Source organism: Rhopalosiphum padi, chromosome 1 (genome assembly GCF_020882245.1).
Source record: "Rhopalosiphum padi isolate XX-2018 chromosome 1, ASM2088224v1, whole genome shotgun sequence".
NCBI classification, from domain to species: Eukaryota; Metazoa; Arthropoda; class Insecta; order Hemiptera; family Aphididae; genus Rhopalosiphum; species Rhopalosiphum padi.
Genome location: NC_083597.1, coordinates 33,872,288 through 33,891,649, shown reverse-complemented (window position 1 = coordinate 33,891,649; position 19,362 = coordinate 33,872,288). Strand labels below are relative to the sequence as shown.

The 19,362-nt window shown below is 28.4% G+C and overlaps 1 protein-coding gene across 1 annotated transcript; it reads right to left on the bottom strand.

Moving 5' to 3' along the window:
* Window positions 1-8,581: 8,581 nt before the first annotated feature.
* LOC132932256 (putative uncharacterized protein DDB_G0294196) lies at window positions 8,582-13,941 on the bottom strand. The gene is made up of 2 exons (XM_060998531.1): window positions 13,790-13,941; window positions 8,582-9,934 (listed from the first exon to the last, which is right to left on the bottom strand). Exons 1-2 carry the CDS (start codon window positions 13,866-13,868, stop codon window positions 8,904-8,906), a joined length of 1,110 nt encoding a protein of 369 aa, XP_060854514.1. The 5' UTR covers window positions 13,869-13,941; the 3' UTR covers window positions 8,582-8,903.
* Window positions 13,942-19,362: the final 5,421 nt, after the last annotated feature.

Here is a 19,362-nt window from a genome sequence, read left to right as displayed (position 1 = left end):
AAATCGCGTAAGTAATTTAAACTATAATAATAATAACAATACACAGTGTTACAGTTTATTGTCGATGATTGCCGTTTAAGGGTTTGGTATTCGGTGGTGGTCCCGCGACGCGAAGTAATATTGATTCGGGTCCTCAAAACAGCCACTTACATTTCTTATGAAGGATTGAAATCCAAGTATCTACAAAATTCGTAAAATTCGCAAGCATTTGAGAGTTATTCTGAAGATATACAACATTATCGATGTCAACTGTAGCTGTAAGGCTTGAAAATTTAACGTAAAAGGGTTCTAGTAAGAAGTTCATACTGAGATATATTACTTTAAAATAATCTGTTAACGTATGCACAATTTTTGCTAACAGCCGTTGAATTTTAAATTAAAATTTTGGCAAAAATGGATTTTTAAACGAAAAATAACGATTTAGTGTTCTTTTATTGAAATTTAAATGTATTGTTCTTTAGAACTTGAAACTTTTAGCCTTTAGGTGTATTATTATATATTTTTACTATACACAATGATGACATTTTAAATACAATATTTAAATTAGTTTTAAGCTATTGCCTGTTTTACTACAAACAATATTATTTAGATGCTAAATCTGGTATAATAATTAATAATAAATGCGATTTTTTTGTTTAATAAAAATTAATTCAAATTACCATATTGCTTATAGCAAAACAAATTATTAATAGCCTATAAATAATATACTTAGTAATATGGTGCGACAGACCTTTTCCGCTCAGAATCGTTTTTTGTATGCGACAGTTTATACTTTGAATTTAAATCTTACACGATCATTACTTGTGACCTACTCAATAACAAGGTACACTCAAAATTACTACTAAGCAAAACGAATTTCCCGTTACTTTTATTATCCAGAATTTTTGTAAAATCATTATATTCCACGGTTAATAATTAAATATAAATTGAATAAGTATATGTATATAGTCATATAATTTATCGAACCAGATGTTCTCGATAGCAGTTATTGAAATAAAATAAAATATTCAATTTAAATATTTATACGTCTCAGATAGAAATTCAGCAAGATCGTTACCTTTTATAAAATATATTTATTTATATTATAAATTTAAACATAAATCACGGTAGTTTGTGGGCAAACGGTTTGGTTAATATTATTTATTACCATGTCGATTGTTACATTTTTATAATATTATTCATACATAATAAATAAAATCATAAATGATAAAAAAGAATTTCAAAACAATTGTATATAATATAATATTATATGCATATATTGTATGCGTTAACACTGTATACTAACTTACTTGTGGAAATACCTTTAAGTTATTATTTTTGAGAACCCAAAAACTTCTTTTATATTGTTATAATATTTGTGTACTAAATTCAATTTTCTTACTATTGACTGACGAGTGTTTAATATTGTAATATTGACTTATGTCCATAAAAGTTATTGTCGACGATAAGTCTAGTAGAATTATATTTTGAATTTCTAAAACTTTATGAGTTTCAGCTTAGTGAAAGATGGAGAAAGTTTTGGAGAATATAACGTAATGGTATTTACATATTACACAAAAATTCGTATACACAGAAGTTCACTAGTCTGATAAAGGCAGTTTTGAAATTATGGTACATTTTAAGAGGTAAACATATGTATTCAGAGCAGATCTCGAAAGTTTAAGTCTAATTATACCAAATGTTTAATACTTATATGAACACATCGATTTAGATATACTGAAAAATATTGAAAATAATTAAAAATAATAATGAAATATCAGAAAATAAGTGAGTTTTTAAATGACTGGGCAAGTCGATTGATTTTTTTTTAAAAGTTTAAATTAAAATATGATATTTTTATTCAGTAGATTGGTGAATTTTATAAATTTATCTTAAGTTTCTCGAAGGTATATAATATTTATTATTAGTCAAGTTTAATTAATTATTTTCATTAAGTATCCAACAGTAAAATGTAAGAATTTATAAGCAAAAACTGGAGTAGAGAAATATAATATATTTTATACATAGATACTGGTTTGTATGTAAAAAAAACCTTATAAGAAACACCGTAAGTATTTGGGAATTTCTTTGGTTGTTAAGATCATCAAAGTTGATAAATAAAATTAATTTTAATTAGTTGAGTTCGATGAACGCTAAGAATTTTACACTTTAAGTTAATAATTAATAAACAATATATTGATATGTTAAAATTTAAAGCTAATATGAAGAGATATATTAACTTAATTCAGTTAAAAATTAGTATTTTATTAATTTTTTGTCGGAGTGTACAAACAAAACAAAAAAAAAATAAAATAATTTATTTGAATAAAATTAGCTAACTAGGTAGACGGTAGTACATTCAAAGAAATTAAATAACTTTATTTAGTTTATGATATTTTGTCTATTTAACTAGTTTAGCAAAATGTATTGTTGATAATCTCGCTATTCTATTATACTAAAGAGTTATCAGTGTTTCTGGCTCAAGTGTTTTTGACTATATTAATAAAAAAAATTACTCCTTTCCTATCAAATTGATTACAATGTATATTTAAAAATGAAATACATATAAAAAGTTGAACATTGATTAAAACATGAGTAATTTATAATTGTACTATAGTAAGTTGTATAATTAACTTTACTTTGTCTTATAAATAATAATTAAATTATATTATAGGTTCAAAGCGGCAATTAGTGAAGTAAGTTTATTTCATTCCCAGTTGCACGAATAGTCGAATAGCCCATGTAGGCCATCGAAGCTTCTTTGAAGGCCACTCAAGTTATCTCGCGTATAATCGGATTAAAAGGATTAACTGAAAAAGTAACAATAAAGAATATAAAAATCTTACCGTGTAGTATTATACGGTCTAATGTTTTGTAATTATTTATTGGAATGAAAAATATAAAAATCTCAATCGCTGTTGTTGATAAGTAGATTTTGGGTATAGATTTAGGTACCTCTTCATTTAGTCACTGTAATGAATATTTTATTTTAATTCAATAATAAATCATTGTATTTATATGAAAACTAATCCTAATCTGAAAAAAGGAATAACTATAAATACAATAAATCATTTAAGGAATAATAGTTACGATTATTATAATACACTTACTACTTATACTGTACATTGTACAATTTAAACTTAAAAAAGCTGTAAGAGCAACTTATGAAGTACAATGTATTACTTTTTGATCCCATCGTTTTATCTAAAACAATTGTATATCTGTCTAATTCGAAAAAAAATCGAACTTTTATTTTGTCAAATATATGTCGCAAAGAGCCAAAATATTTATAGAATAGTAATATATCTGAGAAAGGTTAATTTAAAAATTTGGTTATAGTTTCAAAACACTATTGTTATTTTTTTTTGTATTACAATAAAAAAACAAAATCAATTTTATCAAAAACTTGAACTAGGTTTAGTATTTCCATTTTTCCACAAATATTTTTCTTTTTTATTCTAAAAATGTTCTGACTTTTCCATCCTTAAACTACTATCTAATATTCAAGGAGAAACCACTACCAAAGTTGAAAAATGAAGCTTTTTTATTGAGTCAAAGTTTATACGTCAGATAGAAAATGAAAAAAACAAACACGTCGATACGTTGTGATTAGAAACTAAAATTAAAATAATCTTGAAAAGTATACTAATACGATTCCGATTTTTATAAAAAGTGTTTATAAATGATTTAAGTAATAAAATATATTGTACTGGTATAAGACGTAATCTATCATTATTATGTATTTTTTTTAATATAAGTGTTTGTAACACGGCGTTTTGTGTATGCAATTTTGATGCACTATATCAGTAACAACTAATATTCGTTTTAAAGATAATAACAGTAAGACCATACCAATAATTATCATGATTAAATATAATCTCTCCATTTAAATATAATTGCATAAATAATGTATTAAAAGCACCCACCTTACCATATTAAGTCTATATGCACAAAATATTATCTATAAATTGAAACGTAAACAATATTGAATATATACATAAGACACGTCATATTATTATACGTATAAATGTCAATAAAGACTCGTAAACTAACAAACAATATAGATAGTTGCGAATTATGATAATTTTGAAAATGGTTTACGTATTTAAAAGACATGTATGTCGTATAATATGTAATATCATATGAAAAGTGTACAAATATAAAAAATTTGAAATTGCACATAAGGTTAATTTATTGTAATTCAGATAATAAAATAGATTTTGAGTTAATATTAGTTTCAAATTCACAAAAAAAAAACTTACTTACCAATTTGTAGACTTCATCTCGACAATAATAAGATAAACATTATGCATTTATGAAGAACTAAATAGTTAATATTATTTCAGTAGGTATCCTTTTCGTTTTTGCTGATTGGTTTTGCGTTTAATATTCATAGTAAAATTTAAATAATATTAAGTTAAATAGAAAATCACATGCGGCAGAAAAATATTGTTAAAAGGATTAAAAAATGATAAATAATAAGAAACTTGAAAATTTTAAGTAGGATAATTCGTTTTAGGGTGATTTTATTTTTTCTTAATTTTTCTATTTATGTTACTTCTACACTGAGTCTCTAAGTTATATCAGTTTACTATAATATTGTTTGTAAATTACGATTACTATTCTTTATGTTCGTGTAAATAAAAAGGTGTATTAATTGTGGTACCGGATTATAATGCTCGTTAATCCATTTTGGCTTAATAATTTATCAATACGATGTTTGTACTGAAATAATTATTGTTATTACACCTTTATTATCTTTATTAAAAAGACACCAGTACGACCATTCGACTGGTAAGTACGTTTGAACATCCTTAAATCAGCCGAAAAATGATCAAATGTTATACTGGATTTAATTAATAATAATTTTTCAATTGTGTATAAATGAAGCAAATATTGTTCACGACCTATGTTTTATGGACAACAACGAGAATAGACGACCAAGGTTAATGGTATTTTGGATTGAATGGTTGTTTAGAGACAAACTTTATTTCAAAAGTTCTATGTTATGTTTGAAACTCTGTATGAGTGGCTAAACAAAATATCTCCAATATAAGGTAAGGTACTTTCGGTGATAGATACGAGAAAGTAATAACTGTCAACAAAGTGAATAGTGATACATATAAATATACAATATACATGGTGTGTATTACGTCATACATATACAGTATATGATACAATAAACTTACTTCCACTTCACCACGTGTTTCTACCTTATGCTCTTACACAGGTATATTTTTTTTTATCTTACGTATAATAAATGACTGTAAATATCCAATAGGTCGTTGAAGTTATCGAAAATAGAATATATTTTTAACTGTTATTTTACTATTAGTGTTTTTGTAGTCCGTTAAACATAAAGGATATTTATTTGGAGATGATGGATAAATAGTATGTCCAGTGCACCCCTTCACCATCCAAATTTTCTTAAATTACAGCAATTTTTTAACAACATGTTACGTTATCAAAATTATACATAACATGTTACCCTAGAGATAAAATATATGTCACTAAAATTAAATTTTATGTCTATTATTAAAATATTTGTGGAATTAAACAAAATTGTATCATTTATATATAGTGTTAGTCGTTAGATATTTGTAAGTTTACAATTTGTCTGATGTAATTATGACTTATGAGTGATCTCTTCTAATAATTAAAATTAATTTTCACTTATAATTATGACTCAATAAGAAATATTATTATCATATTATTGCTAAGATAATATGACTTAATCTTCTTTAAACTTGAAAAATATCATAAATACGTGGGTATCTCATCATGTTTATTTTACTTAATTTTATTGCTGCCATTGGTTATTATTTTCATCTGGAAGATCGTAATTTTACCCTTATGTGATTGATTGATTAGACGGATTTGAGCTAATAGCTTCTATAATTAGTATAGTACCTAAAAAATCAATGTGAACATTTGTTCGCCAATTACAACAACATGTTTTTTTTCTATATCATAAAAAATACTGGTCTATGAGAAAAATATTTTTTTAGAATACAAAATAGTAGAAAATAGTCATTAAGACAAGAACACCTTACCCCATCAAACATGTCACTATTTTAAGTTTCTCTTTAATCGCGAGTTATGTGTTAGTATCTATCGATTAAGTATTATTTATTTTATTTTATGTACATATTTAATATATCATTAGTTTTAGTTACCTGACATACAAAAACCAAATATGATATTATATTCTTACACAGTTTTAATATTATTACAAAATTGTTTTTATCGTTTTAAGACTAGTTGTTAATTTAATGTATTTAGTATAGTATAATAATATAGTTAAATGCATAATATTGTTGATTATTATACATGTTTGATTTAACAGGGAAATAATCAGTTGATTTGATATAACTTTTAACATCGACGACATTTTTGTCAATATAATTTTTGTAATAGGTAAAATAGCCAATTTTTGTACAGTTATTTTTAAGGTATTCAGTTTATTACCTAGTGTAACATCATAATATGACAATGATTTTAAAAACATAATAAAAATTACTTAAATTCCAAAAATATAAAACACGATGCAATTTAGATTAATAAATTACATGGTATGTAAATGTAATAAAATATGAAATATTGAAATATTTTTAGTTATTTTTAAAAATTAGATAGAATTTTAAATAATTAGTTATCAAGAATTTTTTAATGACAACATGTTGTATGACATAACATAGCGCTGTGGAATGTATTAAATTACTATAATAATGGAAATTAATGCTGTATATCATATTTATGTAGTTGTATTATTGAAATGAATACCGCGAAACTATTACTTTATACTATTTTTCGACGAATTCAATTTATAAAAAAAAAAATGATATTTTTTTTATTTTCTATGAATATGTTTAAAATATTATTTATTTTACTTTCAAGGAGAATATACATACATATTTTTTTAAATATTATGTATATGCTCAGTATAGATTTAATATTAAATAGTGCTATGTTTTATTTGATAAAAAAATAGTTTAAATCGAATTCAAAAATAAAACTAACCGCTCTAGAAGTTTATTCGCATAGTCAAGAACAATATTGACAAAATCTTTTAATCTTAGTTAGTATGCTATTTATGGACTATATCTAGTATTATTTATTTAACATTTATCAAAATCAAAACCAGCTGTATTGGCTATACAATTTAATTAAATTAATTCAATGAGTTATAAGTTACAAATTATAATTATATGCTATTTCAGATGAATATTATTATGAAAAAAATTATTGAAATATTAATGAAGTTCTTGCTGACTTAAATGTTTCAGCTTATATAATTTAAACAACACTTTTACTACTGGTCTTGAACTTTGCGATCGATGTTTTAAGTAATTATGAAAACTATATATTATCTTAATGCCACAGTATAGTAATTTTTAAATGACCTATTTTCGTATAATCTGCAGTTTTCATTTTAAAGAAGAAGAAAATAATCTCAAAAGTAGAATATCGATACGTTCATACAAACTATAGTAAATATTCGTCCAACAAATAAGAAATAAATTGTCTAACATATTTACTTTATAATACTATACTTAAACTCACTTATATTGAATTTTAATTTGCTCGTGTCGGTTGTATGTTTAAATTTTAAAAACTAATAAGACTATCTAAGAGTCTTAGACCAATCCCTACCTTGATTTAAAATTTCATAGTTTTTTTTTTTTATTATTATAAGTTATACACAATCTGTACCAGTAGGCACAATAAGAGTATGAGCTATGTGAAAATAAAATAAAGAAAACATGAACAATTATTTAAATGAAGAAGCCATCCATTGATGACTCTTCGTAAAATTGTATAGTTAAAACTTTGTATACAACTTATGGAAAAGATAATTCACTATTATTCAGAACATGATTTATAAATTTTAATTTTTATACTTTCAATTTCGAAATATTATAATAATTAAAACATGGACATTTTATATTTTATTTCAAGTAAAAGAAATAACATATATGTTTTACATCAATTGAACATTATTTTCAAGATTTATTACTAAACAGCAAATAATTTCTTTTATATGCTATTAAAATAAATAAAAAAAAAAAACCTTTACTCTTATAGATTGGTGATATTGACATAATACACATTTATATTGATGTTGATTATAATTATTAATTATTAAAAAATAAAAAATAAATATTATAGTACTTGTATTATAGTAATTATTAAAACCATTTAAATATCAGCATAATGTCTGCATGTCATTAACCTAATTTTAGAATAAAATTCCTCTATAACTCCGACAAACGGTTTGTGTTGAAATTTGAATAAGTACTTAAACAAATTTATAATTTTTTCCATATATTTATTTGGGGTGTCCGTATTTGGTTTAATATTATAAATATTCGTAAAATGTATATAATTGACGAATTTCCTATTTATTTTCCATTTAGAACACTCTATATTTCATAATAATAATATAACGAATTGAACGGCAGTAATAAATAATATTGATAGTGATCGCCCCGAAAAATGGTATTCACAAAACTTATAATTTTGCTATTTTTTTTTTTTTTTTTACTTCAATCGACTCAAGTTTGTGTAGTGGAACGGGGTAAACAATTCAAAACATTATCGATTTACATGTTATATAATATAGAAAGTTTTATTTATGGCATATAGTCATGATATTAATATAATTCGTGCGTTATACAATAATATATTATTATAATGATATTATAATTACGCGTAATGGCGTTATCGGTGGTAACGCGACAAATGAAATAGAAAAAAATAAGCGAATAACAGCTGATGATAATATGCACAGCGGTCGGTGCTGTGGGACAGACGCGCGAACGCGAGTTCCGGAATACCGTGATGAACTAAACTACTGGCGACGAGGAATAAGAGAAAATCGTAAAATATCGACGGGCCGCCGCGCCGCGGTTGTCGGTACGAGTCTAGGAAACGCGTTTCGGGATCGTCATGCCGACGACCACGCCGTCGGACTGCTGTTCTTCCGGTCGGACGGTCGAGGAGAACGGCTGCGGCGGCTGCGACTTTTGTGCGCGACCGGAAGGGCCGGTGGCTGTGGCCGCGGCCGCGTAAGCGTTGGCGTCCAAGTAGCCGTCTTGCCGGTACCGGCCGTACGGTTCCGGTTCCGGTTGTCGTCGGTCGTCCGCGTAATCGGCGGAGTCGGCCAGAGCGATGGGCAGCCTCGGCGGCGACTGTTCGGCCGAGTAGTAGTCCCGGACGAAGTTGTAGCACATGGTGGACAGCAGCTGGTGCTCGAACGGCATCGGCGGCGCTCGGCTGTCGTCGGAGTACAGGATGGACCGGCGCTGTCTGTCCATCTGGTACCGACGGCGCTGCGGGATCTGCGGATGCTGCACGCCCGCGGGGATGCTGCCGTCCGTCTGCACGGCTTCCGACTGCACCGGTTGGAGGTACTGCTGCTGCTGTTGCTGGTATTGCTGTTGCTGCTGTTGCTGGTGTTGCTGCTGTGGCTGTGGCGCTTGCAGGTACTGGTGCGACTGCGAGGGCTGCTGTTGCTGGTACTCGAACAGGTGCGGATACTGTTTGCGGTGCAGGACCAGCAGCCAGGGCATGCGCGACGAGGCGGCCGACAGGAGCACGGCCATGGTGACGTTGACGGACGACATCCTCAGCTTCTCGTCGCGGTCCAGCCGCTTGACCGTTTCGGGCGTGACCAGCACGCCGAAGTGCTCGGCGTCCTCGTCTTCCCTGGTCGCGGACGGCTTGCCTTGCTGCGGCGGCAGCGACCGGTCGCTCATCGGCGGCGGCCTCACTTCCTGTATGCCGCCGGTCGTCACGAACGCGTCGTACTCGCCTTTGTCCTTGTCCAGCTCGCGGATTATGAACACCGGCCCCATGTACTCGGATTCCGGTCCCCTGTGGCCGCCGCCGACATTGGACGCCCTGTTTCCGGCCGGTGGTGGCGGTCGGTTATTGCTACCGCCGGACGAAAGTCCTGCAAAACGACGAGAGAAAATCGTAAATTACGTTGGTTCTTGTGCAAACCCGCGCGCAGAGAAAGACGTGGTATACCACAGTGTTGGCAATAATATTATTAATCGAACGTTATACGCGCCAAAAAATTACCTTTTTTTTTTCGTTCGTGAAATATATTATATAATATATTACATTCAATATTGTAAGGAAAAAATGATCGTAATTTTATTATAATATGATTGATGTATCGATACAAAATAAATTAAGGTTAGGTGCATAATATAATGATAATTACTAACATTACTTTTTGTTAATTATTTATTTTCATAACGTGATTTTTTTTTTTTTTTTTGTTTAGTAATTGAAGCCTAAAAATATTTCAGTTTTTCAAAATCCTTTTTGTGGATTTACCATAGTATATGTATACAAGTATCTACGGTCACGACAACAATATCGAGTGGTGAGGAAAACAATTACAATAAACGAGTAAACAAAAATTGTGTCGTGAACACGTCACTGAACACACGGACTTTTGGATACATAAGCTGATTTGGCAGCGGAACAATTTTTGACTGCGCAGACGAATAATATAACGAATTATGCTTACACGACGTTTGAAATTATAATATTAATTATTATTACGTCGTTCGCATTAGTGTTTTTGGTGATTTCTATACATTCCGTTTGCGCGTTATCGGCTGCCGCTCGTTTACCTATTATACCGATTTACAAACAAACGCATATTCAATAATAACTACAATATAATCATAGTTTTGACATATTTTGATAATTCATAGTTTATGACTGAGTCTCGAGCTTGGGAAACGACGTGTTACAACACTACATCGACATTGAAGTCGTGTCGCCCAAAATACTAAACTCATATTTATAAATTATTATTTTCAATTATTCACGAACGACGTGTTATGATTCATGCCGTTTTAGTTGATCGCTCACAGCGGTGTTGCCCGCGACAAATTAAACGATACTCGTGGATTTACAACCGTCTTAAAATCCGTTGAACGCGAACTATTTGTATTTTCAACACGATATAATTTGAGTGGTTTCGGCCATATATAATAAAATACCGGTCTAAAACTATAATCAATCATAATAATATTATCTATTTTATTTTCTGCAGTCGACGGCCCCCTATGTGTACGAACAAAAAAAAAATATTTTTCGTTTTTGTGAGCCTACGAATTCCTCGTGCGAGCCCCCATTCGAAATGTGAATTACAGAAGAGTATAGAAAACGCGAACAATACGAGATGAGCGTATGATAAATTACAACAATATTAAAGGATCATTGTAAATACATGAGAGAAACGACATTTGTTCGTTACTTGAAATACGCAAGTCAAATATAATTAGTGAACAAAAGATACATAATGCACGCGGTAACAGTATATACATATTATATGTGTTTATTTTTCGAGTGACATAATGTCAATATAACATTGCGTTTAAAAAAAACAGTCAGAAATGTGAGACTGCGGCCTATTTGTCGAGTGGTAGAATTGTTGAAATCGAGTACTGTAATTATTTTAGGTCTAATAAAAATATTGCGAGACCAATAGTTTTTCACTTAGAGGTAAGAAAATGTCTAACGTAAAAATATCTGTTAGGGGTGAAAATGTTCACAGTTTAGAATTTTGCATATTTTTATTTTTATTTTTACTTGTGTTTTTAATATTTTGCGTCAGTCGAACAGTTTTTTATCCGGTGTACCTACTAAATTTCAAGCTTCACCGAACAGAATAACGTCACGTCGAATTATTAAGTTACAAAACACATGTCCAAATGATACAGTTTGACGTTTTCTTACATAAATATCCTTTATTATCTCTGTCCTTGATTTTTCACGATACAAAATTATCTTTATTTTCGTATATGATTTTAAAAACAAAATATTATAATACACTTGATACGAACGCCATAATTCAGTGATTTAAGTTGACAATATGATAAAAACACCATTCATCATGTCATATTTTATAAATCGTATTGAATAGGATTTTATGATATACTGGGTGTTTCCGTGCACTTCGGTGCCAGTAAAAAATAGATCTGACAGACAAGACATTATTAATAAAAAAATTTAATTTAAATAAGACATGTAACTCAATTATTTATAAATATTAAGTATAGTTAAAATTGAATACAAAAATAATAACAACGTGTATCACCTCTTTACTGTTTGATAATAACAAAATCTATACTATTAATTAACAACGTTATTTATGACATCCAATTTGTAATGTAAACTGTTTGGCAAATGATTTTTTTCAAAAATGTCGATTTATCCAAAAAATCCAATTTTCTTTTGTTTTCAGATCATGGAATGATTAGTTAATATTATTATAGTCCTCAATAATTATTTTGTAAAATAATAAAATAATATTTTTTAATATTCGTTAATTTTATCATACTAATATACTCAATCCATTATCATGAATTATTTGATTAACCTTTAATTATGATCCATATAGCTTAATATTATATAGTACCTGAAATTTCACAATATAAAAACTACTTGGTCTAATTTAGATGTATGTATATAATTATAAAAAGCACCTATATAACTAATAAAAAGATACCTAATTCTAATTTTTTTTTTTTTAATAGTGTTAAAATATGAGTTTATTGAAATACGTTAGGTATACTTCAAAGTAAATAAAATACTGTTTTTAATATTTATTATTTTATTATTAGTAAAAATTGGGCGAGCATGCTTGATGAATTCTTCTGTATTTTTATTTATATTATATAATATTATGACAATAGCATTGGTATAACGTAATGATAAAAATAATATTTTTTTATTTATTTTTTATCACAGAAGAAATGTATAATTATTATATGACAATATAATTATATTTGTTATTCAATTTAATACTCCATTAAATGAGATGTTTATTATGTTATATTATTTAAGAAAAAAAAAATTATATTCACAGTCGAACTTTAATAATACACAAGGCTTCTGTTAACTTATAAGTATAATAACATTTGTCAACAGTTATTTTCATTGAAACTCGATTAAATTATAAAAGAATAAACCTGAATAGCGTATAATAATAAATTATTATTTTATACAAACTGGAATTTAGGTTCAAACCCTCTCAGCTCTGTATAAAGTTTTTTTTTTTTTTGAGCCATTGTGATGCAACTACAAATTAATTTTCCGAAAGCAAGTCGTTAAAAAGTTAATTAAACTGTCATTAAAAAAAATTAATTTTGGTATTAAAATTGTATAAAACTTTTTTTCTAGTGATTATTTTGTGCACACCAAAAATTTAATTTCGAATCAGTTATAATATTGATTTATATTAATTGACATACAGTTTTATATATTAAAAAAGTGACTTATATGCTAACGATATATTTTATTGCTTGTTCCCGATAAATTTATTATTTGGTAAATCAATTTTTTTTTTTATAATATTTAAAATTAATTAATTGAATCAATAATCTCTTTTTTTATATTGCATACTAGTATCAAGTTACATTTTATAACATTATTATTGAATTAATTTTAAAATCATTAATCTTATTTTAACTCAGTCGTTAGGATCATTATATAGTTACGTAGTTACGTTCGATAGTTAATAATTGTCATAATATTATAATATTGATGAATTTCACTAATATTAGTTTTAAAGTTCAAACTATGAAATGGAATGATTAATATATCGCGCGACATACTACATTACCGCTAAATGCCATATTTTAACATATTATTATACTAAATTATTCGTATCGATATATTGTTGTCACGACTGTTATTATTTGACCAGCGATGGTGTCGAGCGGTGACCGTTATAAGACATGTTTAGGTAAAACGATTATTGTTAATAACGTAACTCCGGTACCTGGTATCTTGAACGCATCCGAATGCTGCACGACGGCGAAGAGCAACAACAACGACGATGCCCAATAATAGTGGTTCATGGTGGATGTCCGGCAAATCACTAGGTGTGCGGAACGTACGCGTTTGGCTTTTATAAATACGTTCGGGTGTTTCGGTTTGCCGCGAGGGTTGCGTTATCTCCAATATCTTGGCGCGTACCGACCAAATGGCGATGGCGTCTCCGAGACCCGATAATAATATAATATCATTGTCGTATCATTTGTGTGCGCCCGCGCGCGTGTGTGTGTGTTATTAATGTTATTGTGTTTTACTTTTTTACGTCCGTGACGTATTTGTTACCCTCAGTCAGATAAGAAGAACATCGACGCGTCTAGACGAATATCGTGTTCGGTACGACGACGGCGCGTATCGTGCGGCCGAGCGGTTACGGTGACATCGTCCCCTATACACGTCGCCGTATCGATAATAATAATAATAATAATAATAATAATGAACCAACCCAGAATTCCGAGGAAATTCCACAGTGACGGCGCCGGGGGTGGACGTAATATAATCCAATATACTATATATTATATTATATTTAATGATTCGTTCCGCGCCGGAGTCACCGAGATACCGGAATAATTATTACTGTCGAATCCCTATGTGTAATACCTAGTTATTATTATTATTAAAAAATATATATATCGGCGGTACACCGACGGCGGTGGTGTAGTCTGCAGGGTTTTGCTTTTGTGAGAGGGGTGCCTGGGTGGGGGTCTGATAATTTGTTATAAGTGCGGGAGGCTTAACTAGGATCCCTCATAAGTTTTTTTTATGCTAATGCCGCGCGGGTATAAAAATATAATATTTTAGACTTTAACATTTTCATATACGAATTACGATTTAAATACATGTTTACGCGAGACGTGAGACGTTTACACAACTCCAAAAGCGTTTTTAAATTTTCCAGAAACTTTGAGCAAATCGGCAGCCCCGCCTGCAGTCTCCTTCCTTAATACGTCACGCGATATCGTCGTTTCACCGTTCGCCGTACGTAATAATAATAATATGATGTTTAAACGTTTACGTCCGTCAGCTACGGCGGGTGAATCATCAGAATTGCACGCCAAAAAAAAAAAAAAAAAAAACACGAATCCGAACGTCCAAATTGCATGCCCTGCATAATTTTTTAGTAAATAAAAAAATTCAACTTACTTTTCCACCGGAGGAACGGGCTTTTGATACATATTATTACAATCATATATATTATATAAATATCGGAGAAGGCGACGTTGTGAATATTAAATAAAATGGTTGTAGTTTGGGATAATCAAATGAATGTGTTTTACATTTTTATATTATGTTATTTCAAATAAATAATAATATTATACAATTTGGTGGAGTTTTTGACATTTAGGGCATATAATATCACAAATGTTTCAATGTAGGTACCTAAACCTATTAAATATGATAATAATAATATCGTATAATATATAATTCTATTGATTTAATTATTTTGAAATTGCGTCGAAACTGGACTTATACATTTTGCTTTTTCGAATATTTCTCGGCGTATGTCGTTTAAATTCGAACTAGGCATTTTGACATGAATATCACATCGTACTCGCTTTAAGACATCGACTAATCGCAATGGTATACTATTATAGGACTCGGAGAGTAAAACACGGTTTTCGGCGTGGAATGGAATGGCTCTCAATCAGATTAGACGTGTTGTTCGCGTTGTAGAGCTAGAAAATTCAGCCCAAGCACATGGTGGAAATAAACACGCACTCATATAATACACCTTAATTTTATATACTTTAACGGTTATAGGCATAGGTAGCAGAGATGCGACTACGCCGTGTGTACAGAAAATCGATAGTTAATGCGGACGTGATACGATACAATATATTTTATTAAAATACACGACATTGTGCTATAATATGACACCGGTGTTATTATTGTGGCATATACAGTGATATCGCGTACGACTATTATTACAATATAACTGTATACGTATTACCTGCACGGAATGATCATTTTTTTTTTTGGTTCACGGATAATGAACACATTTGCATACAACGCGTTTAAATTCGCCACATATACCTACTCGTACACGAGGTCGAAACATTTATTAACTCAATACTTTTAAAACTTTATACCGCATTGCTTTGAGACGAGTGTGCTCCATTCCGGTATAATATACGCGTTTTCGGGTATGGTATTATTATCATTTGCATTTTTAATGTCGATCGCTTCTTTTTCTTATTATTATTTTTTAATGTTTATTTTTCTGATATGATTATTATTATTATTATTATTTGTATTACGCAGTCTGTTGAGTGTATTTAACAGTGGAAATGGCGTTGTCTGCGCGCAAACGATACGCCGTTAAGTTTATGCCGAAAACGGATATTCACAAAATTCACGCGCGGCTTAAATATGTCTCAAAATAAGGGACTGAAAACTTCGGAACGTATTTAACGGAGTTTCTCATAGAAATTACTGGAACGAAATAATAATAACAGTTTATTTTTATTCGACATAATTATATTATTATAGTATTTAAATATAGCTTAATTTAACGGTAAGTATTCTAAATACTTTTTGTTTAATATTTTACCTACAAGCGCCGTAAAGAGTTATATTTTTTTATTTCATTACCTATCTTATCTTTTATTTTATTCCATATTATAGTCGGTCATTGAGACTTTAAAGACTTACAATTTAAAATAATCGTTTATAACTGAATGGCTGTTTGGGTTATTAATATGTGCATATTAATGTACATTTTTCATACTATTTACCCTGAAATAAAATTACTGCAGTATTTTGTGGAAACGCACTTAATAATATTTATAAAGTCATAGGTACCGTTATTAAATTATAATAATTATTGAATTTATGATTAATATTATTATTATTAATATTACAAATTTTACAGTTCTTAAATAAATTAATAATATGAATACAAATTGAACACTGGTATGTGGCTTAAATTAAAGACATGTATTTTATTAAACGAAAATATTTATATTCCATAAAATATACTTTCATATTAGGTAATAATCAGTGATTGTGAATACAGTTTTTTTAATTGTATCTAACTAAGACCCACCCATGTCACTGATTTTATTTTAAAATCGACAGTTTCTACGAAAAAATAACATTAAAAAGTATTACAAGAATTAAATTTCAAATGCTCAGATAATGAATAAAAAAATAATTGTCTTAATAATGGATATCATATAAGCTATTATTATTAATAAAAAAATAGTATTATTGAAATTAAACAGTTTCAATAAATCATTGCAGTAAAAAAATGATTTAGTTGTAAGTCGCATAGAATTACGTCTGGGGTTAGTTGTCTACTATTTTTCATTGACTATCGGTAGTTTATAATACGCTCAGTAAAGCTGATAGTAAGAAAATCGAAAAACAACCACATTTAAGTAACAAATCACATAAATTGTAATCAGCATTTTTGCTGTCGTCCAAATATAGGTTTAAGGAAATATATAATAAATGAAACGAAGATAAAAATCATCGTAAAACCAATACATTCTTCAATTTGATATCAGAATCTAAAAAGTAAAACACGCGACGTAATTATTATAACAACATTTTATATTTTTAAAAGATTAATATGTTACGCTTGTCGTCAGTATTCATGACTCATACAGTAGGTATCATTAAATACTCGTTACGTGTTCTTCGTTAAATACCTTCGTCTTCGTCTACGTTATTATATCTGAAATCATAAGTTGTTTTCGATGTCAATAAATCCATTATGATATGAAAAAAAAAATGATACTATAAAAATATTCATTAAGTTTTATTATTATGTGTACGATTTTTATCTCACTCCATTGTTATATATTTTTTGGATGGGTAAGTTAATTCCCATAGTAAGCAAATAGGCAGGTATTGCGCATACGTACTGGTTGATCAATTTAACGCAAGTCACTTATTATTTCAAAACCTATTAACGTCTCTGGAAATATATTATGACATGATTTTAAATTGTTATGAACAATATTTTTTTTTATTACTTCTTACATTTTTCATTTTCTTGACGACAACAAGTATTTAAAGTGCAAATTAGTGCTAAAAAAAAAAAATATTAATTTCTTCCCGAAAATGTTAATTTTTTTGAGAATACAAAATTTCTCAATGAATATTTAAAAAATATAAATATTTGTATCCTAAATAAAAATGTATGATAGGTAATACTTATTATATTAAATAAAAATCATTCAATAATAATGCTTTTGTTTTAAAATTATGTAAATAATTCATTATTTGCAAGAACAAGTTTTTTTATAATATTTTCATTATAATATATTATACATCAAAAATGTTTATATACTATATTTTATTAAATCTTTTGATATTGATATTAATATTTGTTAGATGTTGTTGTTGCTTTTTAATGTATTAAAAAAAAAAAATGTAACCTAATAAAGTTAATGCATTATATATGTAACCCGCTGAAATTCACAATGGTCTTGATTTTTAGTGTTTTTTATTGGCATAAGACAAATATATTTATATATATATATATTATATTATATGCACAATAAACCTTATATCATACATTATATTGTACCTCTTAGCACGAACACACTATATAGTACCTACTTAATTCGTATTTTTAATGTATTTCAAGAATATTTTGTCAAATAATCCATTTTTAGTTTCATCCACGAAAAAAATTACCAGAATATCAAAAATATAGACTGTATTATAATTAATATAATAATGGTTCATAACCGTGTGTGAAATTAATAAATTAATTCAATCAAATTATTGTAGAACGCATTAAAATTATGAGATTATTTTTAGAAACTATATTTTAATAATTATTTTTTATTAAATCTAAAATCTAAAATCATGTATATATTAATAAATGATATAGTAATAAGACTAACCAAATATATAGTTATATTAAATATCGTTACCTACTACGTAAAATGTAATAAATAATGTTTTTATCTTTAAATTGCGTATTCAGATCAATATAGCTGAATATTAATTATAATATAAGCCCTCGGAGATTACAATCAATGTTTTTAACATAAAACCGTCATTTTTCTACGTTACGAATTATATGAGACACCGAGATAACAAATTTTGGCGTGAAATCCACTTGGCGACAAATGTGTTCTTCAGCTTTAAATCAATACGGCAATCTCTGAAATGCTCTCTTACTTAATTGTTAATTAATATTAACTAAAAATGTTTGGAACAGTCAGTACCTATAATCATAACTATAACTCAGATTTTAAAGCACAATAAATAGCAAAATAAAATCATAACACTGTTTGAGAAAAGCGAAAAAAAGCATGACTAAGAATTAACTTAAACTAGGTATAAAATTAAATAAAAAAATTTGAAAATGTATTTGAATTTAAAAAAGAATTAACGATCATGTATTTAGTTAAATTTTCAGTCGTCAAACTGACTCTCTTATAAGATAAAATGTTTTTATACATTAAAAACGAACGACCTATAATTTTTATTAGTAAAAATATCATATTTTATAACATTCGTTATATTTTTAGTTCTACTACTAATTTACTGCACACTATT

Coding starts and splice junctions, on each gene's coding strand:
- LOC132932256 (XM_060998531.1), bottom strand. CDS start 13,868: ATGAACCACTATTATTGGGCATCGTCGTTGTTGTTGCTCTTCGCCGTC. Junction 9,935..13,789: donor GGATGCGTTCAAGATACCAG/GTACCGGAGTTA, acceptor GTCGTTTTGCAG/GACTTTCGTCCGGCGGTAGC.